This window comes from Cervus canadensis, chromosome 25 (genome assembly GCF_019320065.1).
Source record: "Cervus canadensis isolate Bull #8, Minnesota chromosome 25, ASM1932006v1, whole genome shotgun sequence".
NCBI lineage: Eukaryota > Metazoa > Chordata > Mammalia > Artiodactyla > Cervidae > Cervus > Cervus canadensis.
Genome location: NC_057410.1, coordinates 25,641,184 through 25,666,033, shown reverse-complemented (window position 1 = coordinate 25,666,033; position 24,850 = coordinate 25,641,184). Strand labels below are relative to the sequence as shown.

Sequence of the window (24,850 nt, the reverse complement as noted above, 5' to 3'; positions counted from 1 at the left end):
GTAGTTTCTTTATTCTCTTTTTAATATAAAAAACATGGTGACAGTTGAGGCAGGGGCACATGCAGGGGATAGCAGAACCCCTCCTGGGCCTCGGGCCACTGTCCCCCAGCCTGCAGAGGGAGACAAGGTGGTCAGAGGAGCAGGCCGAAGGGAGCGAGGGCCCCAGAAGTAGGAGCCCAGAGATTCCTGGGCTGGGGCCTGCCCCTGAAGTTCTCACCCCCCCTGTGAGTCCGGGGCCAGGCCTTCGTTTGCTGTCTAGCTCCCTGCCCTGAGTCCGCAGGCAGCATGGAGTCCCCGGGGGGCGGGGGTTGGCTGTCCCCTCCACCCTGAGCTTGGGCAGAGCAGCAGACGGAAGCAGGTCTGGCAACACTTGAGTTCTGGGGTTGGTGGTCAGACCCCTGTGCCTTCTTCCTGGGTCCACTGGACCGTGCCAGAGCCGTGGCAGCCAATAAGCACCATCTCCAAGCTATGGGGTTCCCAGGGCAAGGCGTGGCCCCCCGAAGCTGGTGGGGGCTCTCCGGTGCTGGCAGCCTCAGCCTGGTTCACTGGCTCCGGGGGCCCAGTCCTAGCCCCTTCCTCAGGAGGCGGCGAGCCAGGGGTGCTGGGCTCAGGGCAGAGTTCTCCTGAGCCTGGGGGCTCCGAGTCAGAGGTGGAGGTCCAAAAAGCAGTGGCTCGAGGCCATGGTGAGCTCTGAGATGCAGGGGGGCCCCAGGGCCAGGGAGCCACGAGGGGAGGGGGCCCTGGACGAGGGTGGGGCCAGGTCCCACTCAAGACAGAGCCAGCCGAGGGCTGTAGGCAGTAGGAGGATGTCCCAGTGTCCACACACAGGGGCTGCAGTAGCCCAGAGGCACCAGCCGGGCAGGGCCCCTCTCCTGATGCCCGAGGGCAGGGGCCCTCCCCATGGGGTGCCAGGACCAGCTGCACAGCCTGGCGAAGGGACTGCAGTCCCTCCCGCATCTGCAGCACCTGCTCAGACAGCTCCATCACCTGCGGGGAGGGTGGGCATGGTCAGGGTGGAGTCGGGACCTCCCAACAGCAGGCACACCCCACCTTGCCCCTCACCCACCGCCTGCCGAAGCTTGTCCAGCGTGTCTGTGTTCCTCACCTCGCTGGGCCCAAGGGGGACAGTGAGCAGGCCGTTCTCTGTGGACAGTAGGATGGGGTTACCAGCCAGGGCTGGTAAATGAAGACAGCGTGGGGTCCAGGCCTCTGCCTAGTTAGCACAGACCACACTGGCCTGGCCAGGCCTGCCGCCAGGAACAGCCATTTGTAACCTTGCCCGAGCTGCTGAATCCAGTGCAAACCGCCAGGGGGCCTCGGGCACACTGACTCGTGCTTCCCCCTCGGGAAGCTGCCTTCGTGACTGTCTCTTGTTCTGTCTTCCAGGCTTGGGGACACTCTCAGGGCTGCCGGGCCTGCCCAGGGGCCATTTTCAACTCTGCTTCCCCAGCCCTGTATTTCCCCCAGTGGGCCAGACACTTCTAAGGGTTTTAGCAACATTATCTCATTTAACATGCACAATCGCCTTTTTACAGATGGGAAGCTCGCAGCAGAGATCTAAGCTCCATTTCAGCTACCTTCCAACACTAAGGTGCTGGTCTTACCCACCAAACTCCCCCGCCCAAACCATGCAGATGGGTGAGGGCAAGAAGGCATCCAAAGTCTGTGCCCTGCCAGTTTCTCAGAGGCCCCCAGGGTAAGGGGCCTGCTCTGCCAGCCTCCCCACGGACTGAGCCCCAGTACCTGGTCCAGGAGAAGGGCTGCTGCTACATTCTGGGCCAGACTGCCTCACACGGAAGGAGAACTTGGGCTGGTCAGAGCCACAGCCGTCCTCAATGCCATCTACAACCCTGTGGACACAGGTGCCAGTACAACAAATCAGTCAATAGACAGCCATGCAGTGTTTTGTTTTACAGGACAAGATGCCCCACTGTCCACAGAAGCTACAAGAGCTGGAGCTAGGCCAGGGGCTTGGGGTCCCAAGAGAAGGGTGGAACACGTGGTCCCTTTTTCCTAGGAGCTTGCAGTTTCAAGCTTGAGCGATGTGAAACAGCAAGAGTTCTGAGCAGTACATGGCCTAAATGGTGGAGTGGGGGCAGTGAGGCGGTGGGGTAGTTAAGGGGGGCTTCCTGGAGGAGGCTGGGAGGGGTTAGGATGGAAGGATGGGCATCCAGGGCAGCAATGTGCCTGGCTGGGGATCCAGCCTTGTCACTATCTCTGCCTGACTTCAGTGGCCCAGAGCTCGCTCACCTGGGGCTCAGATCCGGGGGCACATTCCATGGCACGGGGGGCAGCCGCAGCCCCTCCAAGCTCCGAGGGTGAGTTGAGGGGCCGGCCTCAGCCTGCAAAGCCCCTGCCCTGCCTGGCCGCCCTCTGCCACCCAGCCGGGGCCGGGGTGCAGTTCGCCGTGGCGATAGGAGCTTGGCAGCCGAGGACGAGGAGGTGCAGCCAGGGGACAGCAGGGGGCTGGAGGGCTCATCAGCCGGGGCTGGGGAGGCTGCGGGGCCCTGCTCCCCGTCTGTCTCCTTCTCCTCCAGGGTAGACATGAGGGTGTTGTCGCCACTCAGGGAGCTGGTGTCCGCCTGGGGAGAGCAGGGGCAGGGAGTTGGCATGGATAGCACCCCCAATGTCCCACTCACTTCCCCTCGCCAGGTCTCAGGGTCCTAGAAGCCAGGAGCTGTTTTTGTTAAAACAGGATGTGGGTGTCTCCTACCTCCTGAGGAGGAGACTCAGCAGGGGGAAGGGGTGTTTTCCTGCTGCCATCACAAAGCCACCAGCCCTGGAGGCATCCACTGTCCCTCAAAATTCTAGCCAAGCACGGACACACTGTCCCTCTGCTTGGTCTCTGAGGCTCACTGAACCATCCAGGAGTACCCGGTACTGAAAACTGGTTTGGAATTAGTAACATAAGGCAGGGAAATTCAAAAGCCCCTCAGAGTGGTCCTGGGTCACGGCAGGGCTCTCTGCAGAGGTGGCCTGACCCGAAGGCACCGCTCCTCCCCTGCAGCCTCACAGCCTGCTTGTGTGGTACCAGTGGACTTGGTCAGACTCTCCTGGGCCAGGGAGAGCGGGAGAGGCGGCTGAGCAGGGTGGGGCTGGGCTCTAAGGGCCAGTGTGAGGGAGTGAAGGGGTGGGAGAGTGTGGAACCGTCATGCATGTGGTGCTCACACCAGGCCATGCGCTCACACAGCACCCCCCGCAGACCCCCTCTCTGTCCAACTCCCCAGGCCTCCAGCCCTCCCACGCACAGACCCAGCGCCCTCACCTCGGCAGGGCCTCCACCAGCACCCAGGTTGTAGCTGAGCTCCCCTCGGAGGCCCCGGCTGAAGCGGGGGGCAAACTCGGGGTACAGAGCCAGGCTCTCATGCAGCCCGGCCAGCTGCAGACACTGTAGGACGCAGTACGTCAGCCCCTTCACGTCGGCGTTGGCCTTGACCACCTGCTCACGCCGGGGCAGCTCACAGCCAATCAGGTCTCCCTTCCCTGAGGAGAGGCAGCAGAAGTCAGCAAGCCCTGTCCCTCAGCCACCAGACGGGGTCTCTCGAGCCAGGACAAGAGCAGTGGGACCCAGACGCTGGCCGACCCCCGCTGCCCACCTCACTGGCTTCTCAGAACAGCTCTGTGCCCCAGGTGCTCAATCAACTTTGGAATCAAAGCACTGTGCTAAAACATCCGAATTTTAAGTCTAATGGTTCCCAGTTGCGTGTGGATCAGAATCCTCTGGGAAAGTTAAACCTATCAGACTCCCCAGGGAAGGAGCCCCATCACTATGTACAGAATTGTAATATCTACTGGAGACCGCACAGTTGTTTTTAAGCCTTGTGGGTGATTCAGGAGGAGCTTGTCTAGGAACCAGTATTTGGAACCGGCAAGTTAGTGCTGTGTGTGTGTTGGGGGTAGGGAGGGTCACGTTATTGCACCTGAGCCTTGGTGCCTCTGCTATATGGCAGGTCCTGTCCTGAACCGAGTCTGTGGTGCTTTCTCCATCTTACCAAAAGGTGTCAACGGAGGGGTTCCCCACCACCCAAGTGAGACTGTCACCTGGCTGACAGCAATTGTAAAATGGCATCAATTAGAGTCCACACCCCTATCTCAGAGATGTTAAATTGCAGGGGTGGGGTGGGGGACATGTGACTTAGAATCAATGAAATAGGATGACTCCAATCAGGGACACGAGGATTAAATAAGTTAGTGTAGATAAAGTGTTGGTCACGTAGACGGTCAGTCAAAGTTCATTTCCTTCCCTTCCTTCTCAACAAGAATCCCCTATATCTGATTCCCAACAGGGATGGCTGGCCACTGGGGCTTGGGCAGAGCACTCATGGCCCTCACAAGGAAGCTCAGCCCACAGCCAGACATTTCACAAGATTAGACAGCTTTTCCTCATCCTTAAGGAAAAAGATGGCTTGCCGCCACCCCCGCTGTGGGCTGCCTCCCGCTGCCAGTAGAACTCACTGAGCTTAAAGGCCTCCTCTAAATGTTCACGGACTTTTGCTCAAACTTAAGTGTAGAACGCATCATCGTTAAATCTTATTTTCTTGGCTCCCGGCCATCCTTCTGGTTCCTTCTGAAAGCTGTTTGGATCTCAGTCTGATCATCTGATGAATGAGCTCTCTCTCCTCATGTGTGTCATCTGGAAATAGGATAAGGATGTATTTCTTGTCTTCATCCAAAAGGGGAGAGAAAAACAAGAGATAGGACAGGACCAAGGATGGAGTTCCGTGCCACTGGTCTCGGGGACCAGTTTCCAGCTGACCTCAGCCAGAGCTTCCAGCTCAGCTCATCAAGGTGTGTGAGGTCCTCTCCACACCATCACTTAGCTCACCTCTCTTTGTCTTTCCTCCATCCTCCCCCATAATTAACTTTACAGGCTTAGCTGTTAGTTTATACACAGAGGTAGGGGCCAGAATTGATACTGCTAGAGATGTGTGAGCCTTAGCTGCCAGGAGCAGGCAGGAAGCACCTGCATGTTCAACTAAGGAGGCAAATGGAAGATGGGGTGAAGGCAAAGCAGAAAACCAGGCTATCATGAAGGCTGGGGAGCCACGCATCCATCAGGGTGTTCAGTGCAGCCAAGTCAACAGAGGAAACCATTCATCTGGAACACATGGGCAGGGACAGGATGGATCAAAGGTGGCAAAAGTCCCAGTGCTGGGGAATTCTGGAAGCAAAGGCCGGGACATGGGCAGTGGCTATCCTTGAGGCCGTCTTCATCATTTGTCTTCATACCAAATACGGGTATTCTGAGACCTGGCACCTGGCATCAAAGAGACATTCCTGCAGGGCCCATGCCAGCTCCCAGCCACGCTCTTCCTCAGCTCCAAGCTGAAAACCATCTGCTGAATAATCCACCGGACAATGTTGCTTTGGAGTGACCAGGTTTCAACTGTCAAAATCTGCTTTTTTGCCTTTCTGATTTATCTCCAGTTCCTCATAATTTCTCCAGGATTGCCAGCCATCCATGAGTGGCCATAATTCCGTTTGCTCAGGGTCCTGGCATTACCTGCACATAGGGCCAGAAGCCAAACTTGTAAACAATGCCTCTCTCAGTTCGCATGGTATTTCTTTCTTCTGCTCCTGTTGGAAGACCATCCTTAGCGAGGAAATGATGGACACACGGTTGCTGCTGGGCATGTGGTTCTCCAGGTGAGTGACAAACTCCAGGCTCTCCAGGCAGCATCAGCGGTCCCCACAGGGAGTGTACAAGCACTGCTGCCTGAGGATCGGCTGTGGTCCGGGCACCTTCCATCCGTATGTGAGGCCCTCTGTTCCCCACAGAGACCACAGCATCCCCACAGCCCTGGAGCCTGCAACCCCGTGTCGCCCACCACCCTGAAATTGAGCCCTTTTTGCGGGATGACTCTCCCCATAGCAGAGCCCTTAAGAGCACAATGTCTGAAGCCTGAGGTTGAGAGTCAGCAAACCAGGTTCTAGCCCTAGTGGCTTGCTGATTCATTAACTTCTCAGAGTCTCAGTCTCCTTCCATGCAATAGTTCCTCCCAGCTGGGTTTTGTGAGGTTTGTGTGAGTTGAAGCATGTAAGGGCCTGGATGCAGGGCTGGCTCCACTGTAGGACCCCTGGGGCCAGCACTGTTACCACGCCCATTCCACAACTGCAGTCTCTCCCTCCTTATCTAAGGGACTGATCTAAGGATCAGTCTTTTCTTTTGCCAAGAAGGGAAATGTATTTGGAGCCTGAGCTCTGGTGTCATCCATCTCAATCCCAGGCCTGCTCTAAGAAAGTAGCATCTCCTGTTTTTGAACAAAAATGGCATACACCGACACATACAGTCGATTAATCTTCGCAAAGGAGGCAAGAATATACAATGGAGAAAAAACAGGCTCTTCAGCAAGTGGTGTGGGAAAGTTGGACAGCTGCATGCAAATCAATGAACTTAGAATACTCCCTCTCACCATACACAAAAATAAACTCAAAGTGGCTCAAAAACATAAGACATGGCACCATAAAAGCCCTACAAGAGGACATGGGCAAAACATTCTCTGATATAAATTGTACTAGTAATCTTTTAGGTCAGTCTCCCAGGGCAAAAGAAATAAAAGCAAAAATAAACAGATGGAGCTAATCAAATACAAGCTTTTGCACAGAAAAGAAGACCATAAACAAAATGAACAAACAACCTATGGAATATATTTGGAGAAAATATTTGCAAATGATATGACCAACAAGCTTAATTTCCAAAATATACAAACTCATACAACTCAACAACAACCACAATCACAGTAAAAAACAACCCAATCAAAAAATGGGCATTAGAACTAAATAGACATTTCTCCAAAGACATACAAACAGGCAACAGGCATATGAAAAGATGCTCCACATCACTACTTATTAGAGAAATGCAAACCAAAACTACAATGAAGTACCACATCACACTGGTCGGAATGGCCATTATTGAAAAGTCTACAAATAACAAATGCTGGAGAGGGTGTAGAGAAAAGGGAACCCTCCTACACTGTTGGTGGGAATTTAAGTTGATGCTGCCACTATGGAAAACAGCATGGAGATTCCTCAAAAAACTAAAAAGAGAGTTGCCATGTGGTCCAACAATCCCACTCCTGGGCAAATATCCAGACAAAACTCTAATTCAAAAAACTACAAGCACTCCTATGTTCACAGCATTACTGTTTACAATAGTCGAGACACAGAAACAACCTTGATGTACATTGACCAACAAATGGATAAAGAAGAGGTAGCATGTATTTATGTATATATGTATATAGGAATACTGCTCAGCCATAAAAAAGAATGAAATAATGCTATTTGCAACAACATGGGTGAAACGAGAGATTATCATACTAAGTGAAGTAAGTCAGAAAGACAGAGAAATACCATATGATATCACTTATATGTGGAATCTAAACTATGACACAAATGAACTTATCTACAAAACAGAAACAGACTCACAGACATAGAGAACAGACTTATGGTTGCCAAGGAGGAGGGAAGCTAGGGGAGGGATGGAGTGGGAGGTTGGGATCAGCAGATGCAATCTATTATATATAGAATAGATAAACAACAAGGTCCTGCTGTGTAGCGAAGGGAGTATATTCAATATTCTATGATAAACCATAATGGAAAAGAATATTAAAAAGATTGTATATATATATGTATAACTGAATCACTTTACCATAAAGCAGAAATTAACACATTGTAAATCAACTACACTTCAATAAAAAGAAAAAAAAATAGCGTTCATGCCTCCCTTTTTCCTGCCTGAACACTTTCCAGCGCTTGCATCTTTAGCATTTGATTTTCCCCCTTGACAGGAAGTGCTCCCTCCGGCCTCTCACAGACCAACGGCTGGCCCTTTGCTCTCAGTCTGGCCTCCCGAAATCCATGAGTTGAGTTCCCTTGTGTTGCCCCCTGGTGGTCACTGGGTCCGCTCTGAGCTTTGCCCAGGGCTCTGTGGCTGCTACCGGCCCACCCACCCCCACGCCCCCCCCACCCCCGCCCCGCTGCTTCTCCCTGGTGGCCTTGCCCACATCTCTCTACAGAAGGGGCCCTGGTTCCACCCGCCCTGCTCCCCAGCCCTGGCATCCTCCATTCTGCCCTCACAAACCTAGGATGGCCAGCACGGTGCCACCCTTGAGCACCTCCATGGAGCCGGAGCAGACGAAGTAGAGGGCCTGGAGGGCGTCGCCCTGATGAATGAGGTACTCGCCCGGTGTGCAGAAGGCGGGCCGCAGGGCCAGGGACAGCGCCCGCAGGCAGCCCCGGCTGGCCGCCTCGAACAGGGGCAGCTGCAGGACCTCCTTGTGCAGATGCATGGCAATGTCAGCGCGGAGCTCGTCCGGGAGGCTCTGCAGCAGCTGCGGGTGGCACCAGGTGGGGAAGGTCAGAGTGGAGAATGGGGGCAGCCTACCGCCAGCCCTTTCCACCCGGAGAGCCTGGGGAGCAAGGGAAGGCGTGGGAGGGACCGGCCTCCCTCCCCTCCAGCAGCCCTGCTTTTCTCCACCAGGCCTTGGGCTTGGACGTCAGTGAGCAGGGGCTGTAGATCTAACGATGGTGGAGAGGGGCTCCGAGCCGGTTGGCTGCCTTCTGCTCCTCCCCGCTGTCTCCCCAGGAGAGAGCGGAGGCACGGAGGTAGGAATGCTGCCTCCCTTGCCCTCCAGCCCGCTCCTGGAAGGAGCAGAGGCTGGAAGGGCCGGCCCTGGAGGCCTGCGCACCTCTGTGGTGTCGATACCGTTGTTCACCGCCCAGGTCGCCTGGAAGTACTCGAGCATGCGCTGCTTGAGGGGCTTGGGGATGCGATGGATGCGGATGTAGTCGCGCAGGTCGCGGGTGCGGCTGTGGTACAGAAAGCGGCGGGCGTACATGCGCTGGATGATGGCCGTCACGTTCCCAAACACCACCGCGTGCATCAGGGCTGGGGAGGGGGGCAGAGGGGTCACCTCCAGGACCGGCCCAGCCCGGCCTGCCACGTGCTGGACACATCTGTCCCCCCAGCTCCCACTCCGCCCCCACGCTGGGCGAGGCCCCCGGCTGCCATGTGGCCTCTCCCGGCCCTGGCCTCGGGTTCCTTGTTCCTCTAAGGCAGACGCACCTCGGAGAAGGACCTGGGGACCCTGCGGGGGGTGGGGAGGCCGGGGCCCGGCGGAGGTCATGAGTCTGGGAGGGGGCCCTGGACCGGAAGCAGGTCAGGCCTCACCGCCGATGAGCATGGTGCAGATGGAGAAGATCTTCTCCGTGTCCGTGTTGGCCGACACGTTGCCGAAGCCCACGCTGGTGAGGCTGCTGAGCGCGAAGTAGAGGGAGGTGATGTAGGCGCTGCGCAGTGAGGGGCCGCCCAGGAGCTCAGGCCCGGTCCTGTTGGCCTCGCCGAAGCTGCTGCTACAGTTATCACTCTGGCCCGAGCTGTTCCCTGCGGAGGGGCTCCGGCCCACCAGGTAGTAGGGGGTCTCCAGCCGGCGGGCCAGCTCCTGCAGCCAGCCTGGGGAGAGGGCAGGATGGCACTGCTGCACTAGGAGCAGAGGTGTGCCCGCTGCTTCCCCTGGGTGAGGGGGCACGTGGCTGCAGATCCACCCTCATGACTTCTTGCCAGGTGTGTCCCTCCTCCACCAGCCCTGCACACCCCATCCTCCCCTGACCCTCACCAAGACAAGCCCATGAGGACGAGACTGTCATCTCCCCGGACCGTGTCTCTGGGTGCCGAGGCTGCAGTGAGGAGCGCTGCACCCTCCTCCCCATGGTGGCACTAAACCCAGGCAGTGAGTCCAGCTGGAGGGGGCACAAGGGCTGGCAGGCTCACTGTACCAGCCACGGGCTCACTCCCAGGGCCCCCTCCTCTGCCCGGTCCCTCTCACTTTTTCTCTGAGCTCGGGAAAGCCGTCCTCCATTCAGTCCCATCCTGCCCCACAGCCGCACACACCACCCAACCTCATGCACATGTTCTCGGGCACGGCGAAACGATGTGTGCCTACACCCCATTAAGGCTATAGCTGTGCTCCACACAGTCAAGAGGACAAGGACACACATGTGTGAGCACAGTCCCAGGAGCACAGCCATGCCTGTGCACACTTGGGAGAGAGATAAGGACGCACAGGTGCTCGCACACGGACACCCAGGTAGCAGAGGGACACACCTGCGTGGACGTGAGCACACAGGTAAGTGAACACAGAGGCTCTGCACACGCACAGACACAAGCCAGCCAGGGACACTGGGAGGGGAATGAAGATCGCCCCAGTCTCCCCATCAACCCCACATTCTCTGGTCAGACCTTAGAGGGAGTGGGACTGTGTACTGGGGTCTCTCAGGAGCCCACAGCTGCCCAAAGTCACTCAGTCCAGCTGGAGGGATGTGGGAATTCTAAGGTGTTAGATGAAGGTCCCCAGGGTCCACAGAGGTCCCAAGAGTCCTGGCAGAGGTGGGGGCCACGGAGAGCCAGAGAGAGAGGGCAGCTCTAGCACAGAGGTCCAGAGGGTGGGCTCAGGATCACAGGCTGCAGTTGGACCCACCTTTCTACATGCCCCTCCCCAGTCCCCTAGTTCACACTCACCCTAACACCACACACACAGACCCCTGTGGTCCTCACACCCCTCCTCTCATCCCCAGCCCTCCATTCAGTAACCTCACACGTGTGCCAGGAGCCGGGGGACCTCCAGGAGCTTCCTGCAGGGGAAAAATGTACCCAGCACCTGAGGGCCCTGGGGTGGGGCTCAAACCCATGTGCAATGGGCCAGAGTTAGATGACTTCCTGAAAGAGGGGGCACTGGTGCTTGGCCTCAGAGGATGGGTGGTTTTGAGATAAAGAAACTGAGACGGGGTCATTCCTGATCTAGGGAAAGGCCTGGACTAACCTAGAACTGGCGACAAATACAGACAAGTAGCTTAGCTTAGCTAGAATGCGGGGTCCACGCTGGGGAGTTGGGGGCATATGTGAAACCCTGAGCTGAGGTGAGGACTCGCCTCCTGCCATTTGAGATGTGAGAACACAGGGACGCGCCCAGAGCTCTTCAGTCATTATTAGGAGGGGAGGGGAGGGGGCCGGAGGCAGGAGAAGGAGCGGATGAAGGGAGGAGCCCCTCCTCACTAAGTCTTGGTCCTGGGGCATCCGCAGCCTCTGATGCTGGTGGTGGGATACTGCCTCTGCACGTGGAGGCTGAACTGCAGAGGCTGTTCTGGAGGCTGATGGTATTCATACTGAGAAATGTCCCCAAACGACCTCCCTCAGTATTAAGCACCATCTCTTGAAAAATCCAGCCCATTTCCACTGGGCTAATGGGACTCTGGGGTCGGAACTCTGTGTCCACACCCGGGGCAGTGCAGCTGCCCAGACCCAAGGCAAGTAGGTGGAGGGAAGGTACCTCCCACCAGACAGAGCTGGACCAGCAGGGGGCGCCACTCTCTCTTCAACGGACATCTCTACCAGGTCTGGGTGTAGCTCCCACCCAGTTAAGGGTAGTTTCCCTTGAGAAGGAACGTGCAGATGAAAATGTGAAGGACTTGGAAATTCGCCCAAAGTGAACTAGTGTGTGTATTAGTTGCTCAGTCATGTCCGACTCTTTGCGACCCCACAGACTGTAGCCTGCTAGTCTTCTCTGTCCATGGGATTCTCCAGGCAAGAATACTGGAGTGGGTTGCCATTCCCTTCTCCAGAGGATTCCTAACCCAGGGATCGAACCCGAGTCCCCTGAACTGCAGGCAAATTCTTTACCGTTTGAGCTACAGGGAAGTTCCTAATGTGAACTAGTACCAGCCCCAAATAGAAAAACTCTCTGGAACTTAGGGTTCAAGGTGTGATCTGCAAAACAGTCAGACAGCCTCCTACAACCCCCATGCTCTCCATGGAGGGGCTCAGAGCTCCTCTGGGAACCAAAGGTGCTCTTTATGTCAGCTCAGCAACCCCTGTGAGGTGGTCAGAATGGAGAAGCCACATGGACACAAGACTCAGGTGTCTGGATCCTGCTGGGGAAGGCAACTGACCTCAGGGATTTGCAGGAATCTCAAGAGACTTGGGCTCGATCCTTGGGTGGGGAAGATCCCTTGGAGTAGGAAATGGCAACCCACTCCAGTATTCTTGACTGGAGAATTTCACGGACAGAGGAGCCTGGCAGGCTAAAGTCCATGGGGTCACAAAGAGTCAGACACAACTGAGGCTAATGCACACATACACGACTTTGGGGTCAGGGCTTGCGTCACCATTATCCATCTCCCAATCCTCTGACCCCAGAGGTGCCTCCACCACAGTCTCCCTCTGGGAAGGGCAGGTGCCAAGGAGCTGACACTGTCTGGAACATTCTAGTTCCTGTGCTCAGCAACTAGAGCTTTGGGGAATATCCAAGTGGGCCTCTGGGCTACACACCAGCCTCCGTGGGCTTGGTGAACGGGGGAGGATTCTCAGAAGTCTCCTCATCCCCGGGAACTGATCAGAGCACGTGTCTAAGGCCAACCTGGACTCCGGGTGATTGACCCCACCAAGGAGCAGGTAGTCATGGGGGGGCATCCGAGCAGCTGGCCTCTCGCCCACTGACTGGAAACGGGGGCTAAAGGCCAGTTACCAGGAAGTTGCTGGAGGGCTGGAGGGCGTGGGTGGAAGAGGTGTGTTCAATTTTGGAACAGAATGGTTTGAAGACAGAGAGAGAGGATGGAAGCTGAGATGTTCATGCAGTGGTGCCAGTGGAGTTGCCCAGGGAGAGCAGGGCGGGGGGAAGAGGGGTCTGAGGAAAGTCTGGGGCAGGAGGAGGCCTCATCCTGGGGCAGAAAGGTGGCTGGCAGGGTCAGGTGCTCTGGGGACTTCAAGGGAATAAGGGTTTGGTCCCAGAAGGTCGCTGTGACCTGCAGGGTGACATTTTGGGTTGAGCGGTGGGGGTGGAAGCCCTCCTGGCAGGAGTTAAGTTGTGAGTGGGAGGTAAGCAGAGGGAGGAGCTGTGAGCGTGGAGGTGAAATGAAGGAGAGTGAAGACATGGGTGGGGTGCAGGGAAAGGCTGCATTTCAGGCCGCAGAGGCTGACACGGATGAGAAAACGTGCTGCTGGAGGTGAAAAGAGCGGGGAAGGGGCCCTAGGAGCCAAGGTGGTGGGGAATGAGTTTCCAAGAGATTGGCGGGAAAGTGCCAGGCATGGGAGGAGCCCCTGACCATGGGAGACCTTGGGAGACCATGGGAGAGGGGTCTCCTAAGAGAGGTGGGCTTCCCAGGTGGGCAGGGAATAGAAGCAAGTGCCACAGGCTTGACCACGAGGAGGCCACGATGGGTGAACAGCCTCTCCCAGGCAGCCTACCAGGCTTTTTCCACAATAAGGGGCTGCTGGAGAGCCGGCCTGCCTTGAGGAAGCAGCTCTGTGACACTCCCCTCTGCACACACACACCAGCCCCCGTCTCTTCCTCACAAACACACACCTACTTGCACACACGCCCCTGACACACAGCTGTGAGCATGTACACACGCAGGCCTGCACACATCTGACACCTTGTATCAGCTCACAGATGTCCCATGACACACACTTGAACTCACATTTCCCTGACACACACACCCTTGAGTGAACAGATTCCTTGGGCACATGTTTACACACACACACACACACACACACACACACACACGCAAGCAGCCTCCAGTACCGATCTCGGGCAGCTCCGAGGCGCTGCTCTCAATTTCCCGCTGGCCGATGTAGAACCAGACGCAGGCCACCCAGTGGGCAAGCAGGGCGAACACGGCCATGAGCAGGGTCAGCACCACGGCGCTGTACTGCGAGTAGCGGTCCAGCCGAGGGAGCAGGCGGAGCAGCCGCAGGAGTCGCACCGTCTTCAGCAGGTGCGCCCCGAAGTACTGAGGTGGGGGGAGGCGGGGCGGTCACCCCAGGGCCGGCCTGGCCCATCCCGCCCACGAGCCCACCCAGCCCAACCGCACTCACCACATTGACCTTGAAGGCGTGCAGCAGGTCGAAGGGCAGCGCTGCGATGACATCCAGCAGGAACCACGTGGTGACGTAGTGCAGGCAGATGGACTTGGGGGCAAACACCACCTGGCCCGACTTGGACACGAACGTGGTGCGGAAATTCAGCACAATGTCTGTGGGAAGTCAGGGGGGGACTCAGCGTGGGTTGGGGAGGAGCCACATTTTTCTGGGCCCCTGGCTCAGTATGTGACACTGGCCTGGGCCCTTCAAATGCATTATCTTAGTTTTCACAGTAACTGCAAAGGGTAGGTACTGTCATGCCTATTTGATGGTGGGAGAAACAGGCTTGGAGAGGCTATGACTAGGTTGCGGTCCAGTGACCCATTAGCAGTGGAGACATATGGAACCTAGGTCCTATTTCAAAGGCCACGGGTCATAAACAAAGGGAGGGCCAGGGGGCCACCGGGGGGCAGTGGAAGCCATGCAGACTATTCCCATCAAAGCCCGGGGGTCACCAGGGGTGGGAGGCACAGACTGCACATACCGAGAATGAAGAGGACCTCCACGGCCAGGTCGCAGACACTGGGGGGGCCGCGGGCGGCGCTGGGCTCCCGGGCTGTGCTCACGCACACGCTGTAGGGCACGGTGACAGCCACGTAGAGGGTGGCCAGCAGGATGAAGCCATCCCAAGTGGCCCTCAGCGCCCCGCAGTGCAGCAGGATGAAGGGTGACTTCCGGATGGCGGCTACCTTGTACTCAGGCAGATTTGGCTTCTCCCCAAACACCCCCTAATGAGAGGCAGGGCAGGTCCAGGCAGGGAGGACAGGACATTGGAACAGGCTGAGTTTGGATAGGGTCTGGCCTCCTTTCTCTCCCTGCATTCTCAAAACCACCTCTGACACAGGTTTTAGAGCCCCCTGGTTATAGATCAGAAGACCGAGCATTGGGGAGCTCCAGTGACTCAGCTGAGGTCACACAGCTGCTTAGCAGAGGAGTCAAGACTGAGTCAAGGGCCATCTGACTCCAGGGTCCAAACTCCTCCTTTTATCTTTGACAGCTCAGACAGGTGACATTCTCGCCACAACTCCCGAAATGCTAGTGGAGCCTGAGTGGCCCCCTGAGCAGTCTCTCTGTGGTAGGCTCCGTTCCCCTTCTCTATCTCCTCAGCCGGTCCCCCCAGCACAGCCCCCCACACACACACCCTAGCAAGCAATCCACCTTATTGAGCTTGTGCTTGCCCTTGGGCTGCTTCTGCAGGTGCCCAGACAGGTGGTAGAGCACAGCCCGGCTCCGCCGCCGGTTGGCATTGAAACCTTTGGATCCAGCCCGGCCATATCGGCGTCGGCCACCACCTGCGAAGGAAGAAGGGCTGGAGAGAAGGACGGGGAGGACACTCACACACTTAGCCCTGGGGTGTGGGGGTAGGACACCTGGTGCTGGCCCATGGACTGGCTCATTGACTAGTTAGACTATTCAGAGCTGGGGCTCAGTGTTTCTCACTTCCTAGAGTCATTTGCCAACAACCCCAGCAACTGGCAGTGCTGAGGGTACATATGGACCCTCCTCCCAGTGCCTTCTCCTAGGAGGAGGTTTGGACCAGGGCAAGGCAGGAGAGGATCTCCACTAGGAAAAGCCTGAGAGAGGAGTGGGGAGGTGGTTCCCAGAGTGGGTGAGTGCCGAGCTAGCAGGAGGCCATGGGGCAGAGTCGCTGCAGCCCACGGCTGGGGGATGGAAGAGTATCCCAGCATTAGCAAATGATGAAGAGGCCTTGGGGCAGCTTCCGATAACAGCTCTGTGAGCTGTCCAAAGGCCACTCCCAGGCCCTGAGAGGATGCAAGTGGGGAAAGAACACAAGGACTTAAAGGAGGGTTTTGGCGAGGGCTCCCCAGACAGTTTTGTATGACGAAAAGGAACCAGGCGGGCCTCACTGATCAGTGGGAAAATGGTACTTCATGGACACTAGTGGAATGTGTTTTTTTCAGTTTCTTAGTAAAGTTGACTTCAAAACTCCCACTTTGGGGACTTCCCTGGTGGCCCAATGGTTAAGACTTTGCCCTCCAATGCAAAGGGTATGGGTTCGATCCCTGGTCAGGGAACTAAGATCCCATGTGCTTGACAGCCAAAAAACCAAAACATCAAACAGAAGCAATGTTTAACAAACTCAATGAAGACTTTAAAGATGGCCTGAGCCAAAAAAAATCTTTAAAAAAAACCCAATACTCCAACTGTGTCTTAGCAAGCTTTCCCACCTGGGCCTGCAGAGATGAGAGAGCCACAGGCTTCTCAGCCAGCAGAGCGGGAGTCAGTGGGTGTGGGTAGGGTGGGGGGCCCACAAGCCCACACTGGGTGCCATGGCCCCACCCAGGCTGAGGTACCCAACACACCAGGCAGAGCAGCCAAATCAGTGGCCCCTGGGCACCCACCTGACTCCTTCCAGTTGTCAGGCCCCCCTCGGTTCTTGGTTTCACTGATGTCCTTGTGAGAGACCAGGAAGAGGGCCACCTCCCCTTTCTCATTCTTTATGGGTATCACATCCAGAAGACACCAGAACGGGAGCCCTGGGCATGAAGACACAGTTCAGCTCCCATTCTCTAAGCTGCCCAAGACGACAGAGGGGCCATTGACACCCCTTAGTTAAGGCACAAGCCAGATCCACTTAGGACACTTAGGCTCGACCGAACAGGGCGAGGGAGGGCAAGGGAGAGCAGAGCTGACATTCAGACACGTGTGTTCAGAGATCTGTCCTGCTAAGTAAGATGGGCAAATTCTTCTGCTGGGGTGGGAAAGCCAAGATGGGAAATAGAGGACCGGCTGAGATTGCGATGAGGACCGAAGAAAGGTGGAGAAAAAGGAGATGGGAATGTGGGAAGGTAGGATGAGATGGGGAGATGAAGATGGGAGTGGAAAGGAGGGACTGTGGATGGGGTGGGTAAGGCTGGGTGAGACCAAGAAAGTAAGGCAGGCTGGCCAGATGGCCCCTCACCGCTCTTCCGGTACAAGATCAGCTCAGCCTTGAACTCCTTGTGCTCATCCAGGGCCTTGCGAATCTGTTGGCGGACGAGCTCACTTGTGTCTGGCCCATAGAGGAAGGAGCAGGCGCAGCCCCGCTGCATGACCTCAGCCCGGGAGAAACCCGTGAGGTCACAGAAGCCATCAGAGCAGTAGACCACGGGGAAGAGCCCCGCCACCTGGGCATTGCCCAGCACGAAGTTACTATCTGCAAGAGAGCACTTCTCAGAGGGGGTGTGTGGTGAAGGGACACAAGGTCTACTGCCCCTCCTTTAACACTGCCTGCTATCAAAGGCGGGGTGTGACAAAACTTGGGAATCCTGCCTGTGAGTGTTTGGGCTGGGGGGCTGGGCGAGGGTTAGGACAGGAGCTGTTTATGAACTGGAATTAGAGTGTCACCTGTGTGTCTGTGCCCTGCAAGGACCCATTCTTAGCACCGTGTGTATAAGTGTATTTGAGAATCGGCATACCTGAGCCCTGAGGTTGGTGAACGCAGCCCTGTGTGGATGCTCTGCTCTCTGAAGTGTGAGCTGAGCAGCTTGGGGTAAAGAGTGGGACTGCGGATGTCTAAAGGAGAACTGCAGGACCAGTTCTAGGACAGCCTCAGCCCCACCCCAGCCTCTGCCAGGTTCATTCACCTGCCAGATACTCAGGTTGGCTATTTGGCTCCTCCCATTGAGACTAGCTGGGAGAGGGATTCAGGCCATCATCTATTCTGCACTCTGCCTGAGCCCCAGCTGCCTGACCTGGCTCGGAAGTTAGTGAAGGTGATCCACAATGGGGGTGTAAGGATGGTAGTTGAGCTCTGGCAGCCTGGAGCCAGGAACTACTGCGGGATGGGGGCGCTGAATCAGCAGGCTACGGGAGCCAAGTGCAGGCAAAGCAGAAGGAGAAGCTTGAAGGGGTCCTCAGAGAGGGGTTTCCACCCACTATGAGGAGCCAGACTGAGGTAGAGGGCTGGGAAGCCCCTCTGGGGGAAGGGGGGTAGTTTGAGGGAGGGGGAGGAGGAAGGGAGCTTTCACGACTTTCCAGAGCTCAGAGCTCATAGAAAACCATAATTCAGAACTCTGGTTGCCTTCTCCAAACTTCCCCAGTCTTGGTGGGAGTCCCCAAACCTGACTATCTGGGGATAGACGGGCTCAGTGGGTTTAGGCGGTGAGGTGAGCTTGAACCAACAGCGCTCTCCGGGGCCCGGTTTACTCTATTTTGGTTTGCAAACCTCTTTTCTAAACCATTTTTTTAAGCCTCTGGGCTGACTCTTGACGCTTCCTTCCCTCACTCCCCAACCTGCCAGTTCGAGGGTAGTCGATGGGACAGCGCCAGACGCAGGGATGGGATAAATTAGATTAAGTAGCTCCGGGTTCGCTCCCCCAGGCACAGACAGCATGCCCGGCTCCCAGACTGAGAGTTCTAGTCATTTCGCCTGGCCTGGGGCAGCGCTGACTTTCAATTTTTCCGAAACGGCATCTGAAAGGAGACGGTGGTCCCAGCTTAAAGTGGGGCTCGGGGAAGGGAAGGCGAAAGCAGGAGGGCTCCAGTCTGAGATTGCAGGGTACCAGACTAGAGGGAACCCTGGCTAGGGACAGCTGGTCCGGAAGCCAGTGGGACGAGGGTCGGGACTCACGCGTGCCGTCGAAGCGCGTGGCGATGGTGTCCAGGAAGGTGTTCTGCGGCGCCAGGAGTCCCCGCATGGCCGGCATCTTAGGCGGCCAAGGCCGCCCGCCCCATCCCTCCGGGGCGCGGGGGCTCAGCGCCGGGGGAGGGCGCCCAAGTCGGCCGCCCCCCGCCGGGCCCCGCGCCCCCTAGCGCAGCCGTCGGGGGGCGATGCCCACCCCGGGCTCGCAGGTCCTGCCAGCCGCCCGCGCGTAAGGGGGCGTCCCCGCCGTCGGGGCCCGGAGCATGGCGCGCAGCTACTCGCGCCCTGGCAGCCCACGAATCCTGGACTCGCGGCTCCGCTCGCGCTGTGCTCTCGGAACCTTCCACTTGCGGCGGCTGCAGCAGCGGCTCCCGTTTCGGCTGCGGTTCGGCTCCCGCTCGGGCTCCGCTCCGCACCGGATCCCCGCAGCTCCCTCCGTCTGTCGGGGAGAAGCGGCAGCCGCCCTCCTTCCCTCCTGCGCCCGCCGCCAGCACCGGGGTAACCATGGAGACGGGGCACACCCAGGCAGGGCCGCCTCCTTAAAGGGACAGGCCTCCCGCCGAGGGATCCCCCTCCCCTCGGGACCTCGTGGGGGCCTGGGAGGCGGCGCCCTCCCTCCCTACCCGCTCCAAGCGGGCCGCCCGGGCCACCCCAAGCCGCCCCGCCCGCCCTTCGGAGAACGACGGGCAAGCGCCTGGTCCCGCTCGGGCTGACTCAGCCGCAGGGGCGAGGCGTCTTTCTCTGCAGCAAGGGGGTGCTCAGAGAGCCTGGCAGCCTCTCCTCCCCCGGAGGGACCTGGGGAGAGCTCAGGCGGGGGCTGAGCGGGGGTTGCTTGTTTTAGAAGAAGCTTTTCCCTTAGGAAAAATGTAATGGGAAAGGGGGCTGGGCCAGCAGGCGGAGGTGGTGAAGACCGGTGGTTGGCGGAAGCTGTGGGGCAGGGGAAGTCTGAAAGGAGGTTTGGTGGAGGGGGTCTAAACAGCTTCTGGGCATCCGCGTCTTTCTTAGCCTCTACTTGACTCTCCGGAGAATGGATCAATCTGTCACTAAGCGCATCTCAGCCTGAAGCGGCGGCTGACTGGAGCTGTCAGGGAATTGGAGGGTGGGCAGTCCTGGAAATAAGATTTAGACGCTCTTCATGTCTGATCGGGAGGTGGAGGGGGTAGGGAGTGGAAAACAGGTGTGTGGGGATGGGGGCGCCCCAGAACCTTTGTCTTGCCTCTACATTTCTTTCGGTCACCCATTGCCGCTTCCAGGCTGCGATGAAGGGTCAGGTTGCAAATACAGGTACGGTAGCCGTCAGACGCTGGGGGAAACTTCCTAGCCCTGTGTTAGTGGGTCCTTGCGAGGGGGGAGTGAGAGGACCATGTCTCCTCTGCCCCAGCGCCTTCAGTCCAAGAGCCCTAGGCTCTGCGCTGAAGGGTGTGCGGTGGCTGAGGGACCCTCCCATCCAGCCAGGGGGTGGGAGGAGGGGCCGACACTGGGCGGTGCGCAGCCCGGCCCCGGGCCGCAGTCTCTCGCCGGCCTCCCGCGCTGCGTCGGTCCCCCCAGCCTCGCGCTGCCAGCGCCGCTCCTCCTTCCTCCCACGATTTGCCAGCGAGCGCGGCTACCGCCCGCGCCCAGAGGAACCGCCGGGGCCAAAACAGCAATTTGTTCCCGAACGAGTGATGCGGAAGGCTTAGCACCCCCCACCCCTCTAGGAGACACAACCACAGTCATCAGCATCGGAAAGGGAGTGTCTCCCGCTCCACCCACCCCTCATCTGCGACAAGGGCCGAAGCCCCTGGCACCTGTATTAAAATGAGCTGGTGCTAGGCGAGGAACAGGAGGAATTCGTCCCCCTCTCCCAGTCCTCTGAATTCTGGAATCCTGCTCCCAGGAAGAGCGACCCTAAGGAGTCTGCAGATCTTGCCCCTGACTCCCGCCCTCCCACCGTCTCACCTGTGTCTAGGGTTGCACAATAACACCTCTCTCTTGGCTCATCTTTCCCCCACCGGGCCAGTTCAAGCTGTACTGCTAAGGAGGGGGTGCAGTTTACCAACTGTCACACTTTGAAAGGATGAGGCTATGGCTGATAGCACCTAACTTGAGAGCCAGGCTACTTACCTAGGTTTGAATATAGTTCTGCCACTTGCTGTTGTGATTTTCCTTGTGTGACTCAATTTTCTCCTCTGTGAAGCAGGGACAGTACCGCAGAGAGTTGTTAGGAGAATTAAAAGATTAGAGGATCCAGAACGGTGTGTGACATTTGCATCGTGGAAATATTATCTGATTTTGAATCTTATAGGAGCCGTGTGAATTATGCAGAGTAGATGCTACTCACACTCCATCTCACAGATGAGTAAAAAGAGGCAGCGATAGAGAGACTTGCTCCAGGTTTGGTTTACGGCTAAGGTTCCAACCCTGACACTCTCCCAACCCCGGGTGTAGGGTCCACCTCACTCCAGGATAGCTGGCTCCCACTCTGAGGACCCAGAAACAGCCCCAGGCTAGCTGTGAGGCACTCACAAGGACTGGTCATCTGGGGTTGTGCATCAGATCCGGATGGCTCCTCAGTCACCTGTGTGAGCCCAGGTGTTCACAACATTCAGTCTTCAAGTTCATAAGCCTGGGCTGATTTGAAAATGAAGCCAAACCAGACTCCGTGGGTCAGGGCAAGTGGGCGGTAGATGGAATGTGTGGGTGCTCCACACAGTACCTGTGTGTACTATAACAGTACCTGACATCAACTTTGTGCCAAAGCACTGTGCTGAGTGCTTTACTTGGATTATCCCATTAATCTTTATCATAACTGTGAAATAGTTACTGTTATAATTGACAATTTACAGATGGAAAGCATTAAGGCAGAGAGGTTAAATATCTTGTCTCAGATGCACTGTCTTCTCCAGCAGCTCCAGGCACAATGCCTCTGATATCGCTTTGGTGCCCTGGTTGGTCCCCCTTTCCAGAGGAAAACATACTAACATAAATTGAACATATGATCACTCTTATCTCAGAATGAAACAGCAGTGTTTTGGGCTTTAAACTGCTTCTGCCACTGCCCATCATAGATTTTGTGTGGACATATATGGGATGGAGATGTGGCCACCAACCCTTTCCTTTTGTGTTGTTCAGTTGCTCAGTCATATCCCATTCTTTGCCCCACACCAGGCTTCCCTGTCCTTCACCATTTCCTGGAGCTTGCTCAAACTGTGTTCATTGAGTCAGTGATGCCATCCAACCATCTCATCCTCTGTTGTCCCCTTCTCCTGCCTTCAATCTTTCCCAATTTCAGGGTCTTTTCCAGTGAGTTGGCTCTTTGCATCAGGTGGCCGAAGTATTGGAACTTCAGTTTCAGCATCAATCCTTCCAATGAATATTCAGGGTTGATTTCCTTTATGATTGACTGGTTTGATCTTCTTGAAGTCTAAGGGACTCTCAAGAGTCTTCTCCAACACTACAGTTCAAAAGCATCAGTTCTTTGGCATTCAGCCTTCTTTATGGTACAACTCTCACATCCATACATGACTACTGGAAAAACCATAGCTTTGACTAGATGGACCTTTGTTGGCAAAGGAATGTCTCTGCTTTTTAATACACTGTCTAGGTTTGTCATAGCTTTTCTTCCAAGGAGCAAGCATCTTTTAATTTCATGGCTGCAGTCACCATCTGCAGTGATTTTTGGAGCCCAAGAAAATTAAGTCCGTCTCTGTTTCCATTGTTTCCCCATCTATTTGCCGTGAAGTGATGAGACTGGATGCCATGATCTTAGTTTTTTGAATGTTGACTTTTAAGCCAACTTTTTCGCTCTTCTCTTTCACTTTCATCAAGAGGCTCTTTAGTTCCTCTTCACTTTTTGCCATAAGGATAGTATCCTCTGCATATCAGAGGTTATTGATATTTCTCCCAGCAATCTTGATTCCAGCTTGTGCTTCATCCAGCCCAGCATTTTGTTTGATGTACTCTGCATATAAGTTAAATATAAGCAGAGTGACAATATGCAGCCTTGACATACTCCTTTCCCAATTTTTCCAGTCCATTGTTCTATGTCTGGTTCTAACTGTTCCTTCTTTACCTGCATACAGATTTCCCAGGAGGCAGGTAAGGTGGTCTGGTATTCCTATCTCTTTAAGAAGTTTCCACAGTTTGTTGTGATCCACACAGCCAAAGGCTTTATTTAACGTAGTCAATGAAGCAGAAGTAACTCTTTTTTGGAATTCCCTTGCTTTCTCTATGATCCAACGTATGTTGGCAATTTGATACTTGGTTCCTCTGCCTTTTCTCAAGCCAGCTTGAACATCTGGAAGTTCTTGGTTCAAGTACTGTTGAAGCCTAGTTTGAAGGATTTTGAGCATGACCTTGCTAGCGTGTGAAATGAGTGCAATTGTGCTGTAGTTTGAACATTCTTTGGCATTACCTTTGGGATTGTAATGAAAACTGACCTTTTCCAGTCCTTTGGCCACTGCTGAGTTTTCCAAATTTGCTGGCATATTGAATGCAGCACTTTAACAGCATCACCTTTTAGGATTTGAAATAGCTCAGCTGGAATTCCATCACCTCCGCTAGCTTTGTTCGTAGTGATGCTTACTAAGGCCCACCTGACTTTGCACCCAGGATGTCTGGCTCTAGGTGAGTGATCACACCATCGTGGTTATCCAGGTCATTAAGACCTTTAGCCTGGCTTGATTGAAGGTGTCCTTTCCATCTAGATGAGTGTGTTCAGGGTCTCAACCCACTTGACACCCTTTCATGTCACCTAGGCCCGCAGGTCTCCCTGCCAGACCTGCCTTATAGAGGTTGCAGTGATGAATTCCTTGCCTCCTCCTTCCACCTCCTTCCCTGCATCTACCCTCCCACCTAGAATAAACAACACACACACACACACACACATACACAGCAGGGGCCCACATTTAGGAGCCAGCTTGGCAGGGGGGTTGGGGGTTGGGAGGAGTTGAAAAGGAAACAGGGCAGGGCCCGGGGCAGGGTGTGGGTCAGGTAGCACTGGGCTCCTCATAGTAATCTCCTCTTCCTCTCCCCTTTCCCCAGCTCCTGACTCACTGGCCACCGTGGGGAGTCACAGGGAAGGGAGGTTAAGGAGGAGGGGGGGGGCCCTGTTCAGAGATAGCTCAGAGGCATTGTCAACAAGAAGAAACTCAGGAGGCTGAGTTTCGGAGCTGCCGTGGGAGGCCTGTGGGAGTATTATCTACAAAAGGAACAGGGAGAGAGAGCAGGGAAGAGCAAAGCAAGGAAAAAAATTGCTCAAGACACAAAAGATGGAGAAAGCCCCCACCCCACCCCCAAGCGCAGGCGGAGTCGGTTGCTGTGTGCCACGGTTGAGAACAGGTGGCTGTCGGATCAGAGTCCAGGGGCTCCTCCCCTCCCCGCTTCCCACTCTCTCTGGAGGTCCGCAGGTCTCTCCGTCTCAGGCTGTGTCGTGAGGCGGGGAAATCTCGGGCTTTCAAGTCAGACTAGCCTGGGTTTGAATTCTAGCTTTGCCACTGAGTGACCTTGGGAGGGGGCGGAGGACAGGTGCTAATCTCGAAGAGCATCAGTTCCTTCATTTGTGAAATGAACCTTTCTCAGAGGATTGTGGAGAGAATGAGACGAGCTTAGTTAAGTGGTTATGATTGTTACTGAAAGTCCCCCTGTGCTTGCCCTGGCCCCGGGTGCTGGGACCACAGAAATGAGCTCAATGTGCAGCCTCGACGGAGGCTCCCCACCCCCACCAAAACATTCTGGAATACCCTGAGGCCTCCAGTACTTGGCCACCCCACAGCTGTCTCATTCTAGACCATTCTTTTTCTTTTAGTGGAGGGTCCCAGCTAGTATAAAGAAACCACAACAAACTTTCTAAAAAGGAAAGTTGAGTGGCTAATTAATGTGGCTAGTTAACTGAGTGAACCAGCTCTGAACCAGGAGTTGGTGAAGGAGCTGGCAGTTTGCCATCATGCCACGCTGCTGGGGGTGCCTTGTCCTGTCCTCTGAGAAACAGCCTATTAAAAGGGGAAAAAATGGTTATTTTAGGTCATTTTTAGGGCTTCCCTGGTGGTTCAGATGGTAAAGAATCTGCCTGCAATGTGGGAGACCTGGGTTTGATCCCTGGGTCAGAAGATACCCTGGAGAAGAAACTGGCAACCCACTCCAGTATTCTTGCCTGGAGAATTCCATGGACAGATGAGCCTGGTGGGCTACAGTCCATGGGGCTACAGAGTCAGACATGATTGAAACACACACACACACACACACACACACACACACACACACACACACACAGGCATTTTGATGTTACCGACTGTGAACAGCCACCTGGACTTCAGGCTGTGGGGGAGACACTGCAGTGGACCACAAGCCCCACCTACTTGGATTCGGCAAGGGAG

General features: G+C 55.7%; 2 protein-coding genes across 8 annotated transcripts in view; both read right to left on the bottom strand.

Moving 5' to 3' along the window:
* Positions 1 to 24,850, bottom strand: part of LOC122427692 (tubulin alpha-1C chain) — a 1,128,437-nt gene that overhangs the window by 853,547 nt on the left and 250,040 nt on the right. The window lies entirely within an intron of this gene.
* On the bottom strand, positions 2 to 19,205 carry KCNH3 (potassium voltage-gated channel subfamily H member 3). 7 transcript variants are annotated; one of them, XM_043447305.1, is made up of 15 exons: positions 18,486 to 19,205; positions 16,836 to 17,069; positions 16,276 to 16,410; positions 15,071 to 15,204; positions 14,397 to 14,640; positions 13,868 to 14,025; positions 13,575 to 13,782; positions 9,170 to 9,451; positions 8,688 to 8,887; positions 8,081 to 8,330; positions 3,266 to 3,483; positions 2,251 to 2,582; positions 1,744 to 1,850; positions 1,067 to 1,176; positions 2 to 987 (listed from the first exon to the last, which is right to left on the bottom strand). In XM_043447305.1, exons 1-15 carry the CDS (start codon positions 18,559 to 18,561, stop codon positions 391 to 393), a joined length of 3,285 nt encoding a protein of 1,094 aa, XP_043303240.1. In that variant the 5' UTR covers positions 18,562 to 19,205; the 3' UTR covers positions 2 to 390. The 7 variants fall into 7 exon arrangements, with proteins under 7 accessions (XP_043303240.1, XP_043303242.1, XP_043303241.1 ...); XM_043447307.1 differs by having other exon boundaries at positions 1,106 to 1,176; XM_043447306.1 differs by having other exon boundaries at positions 1,067 to 1,143.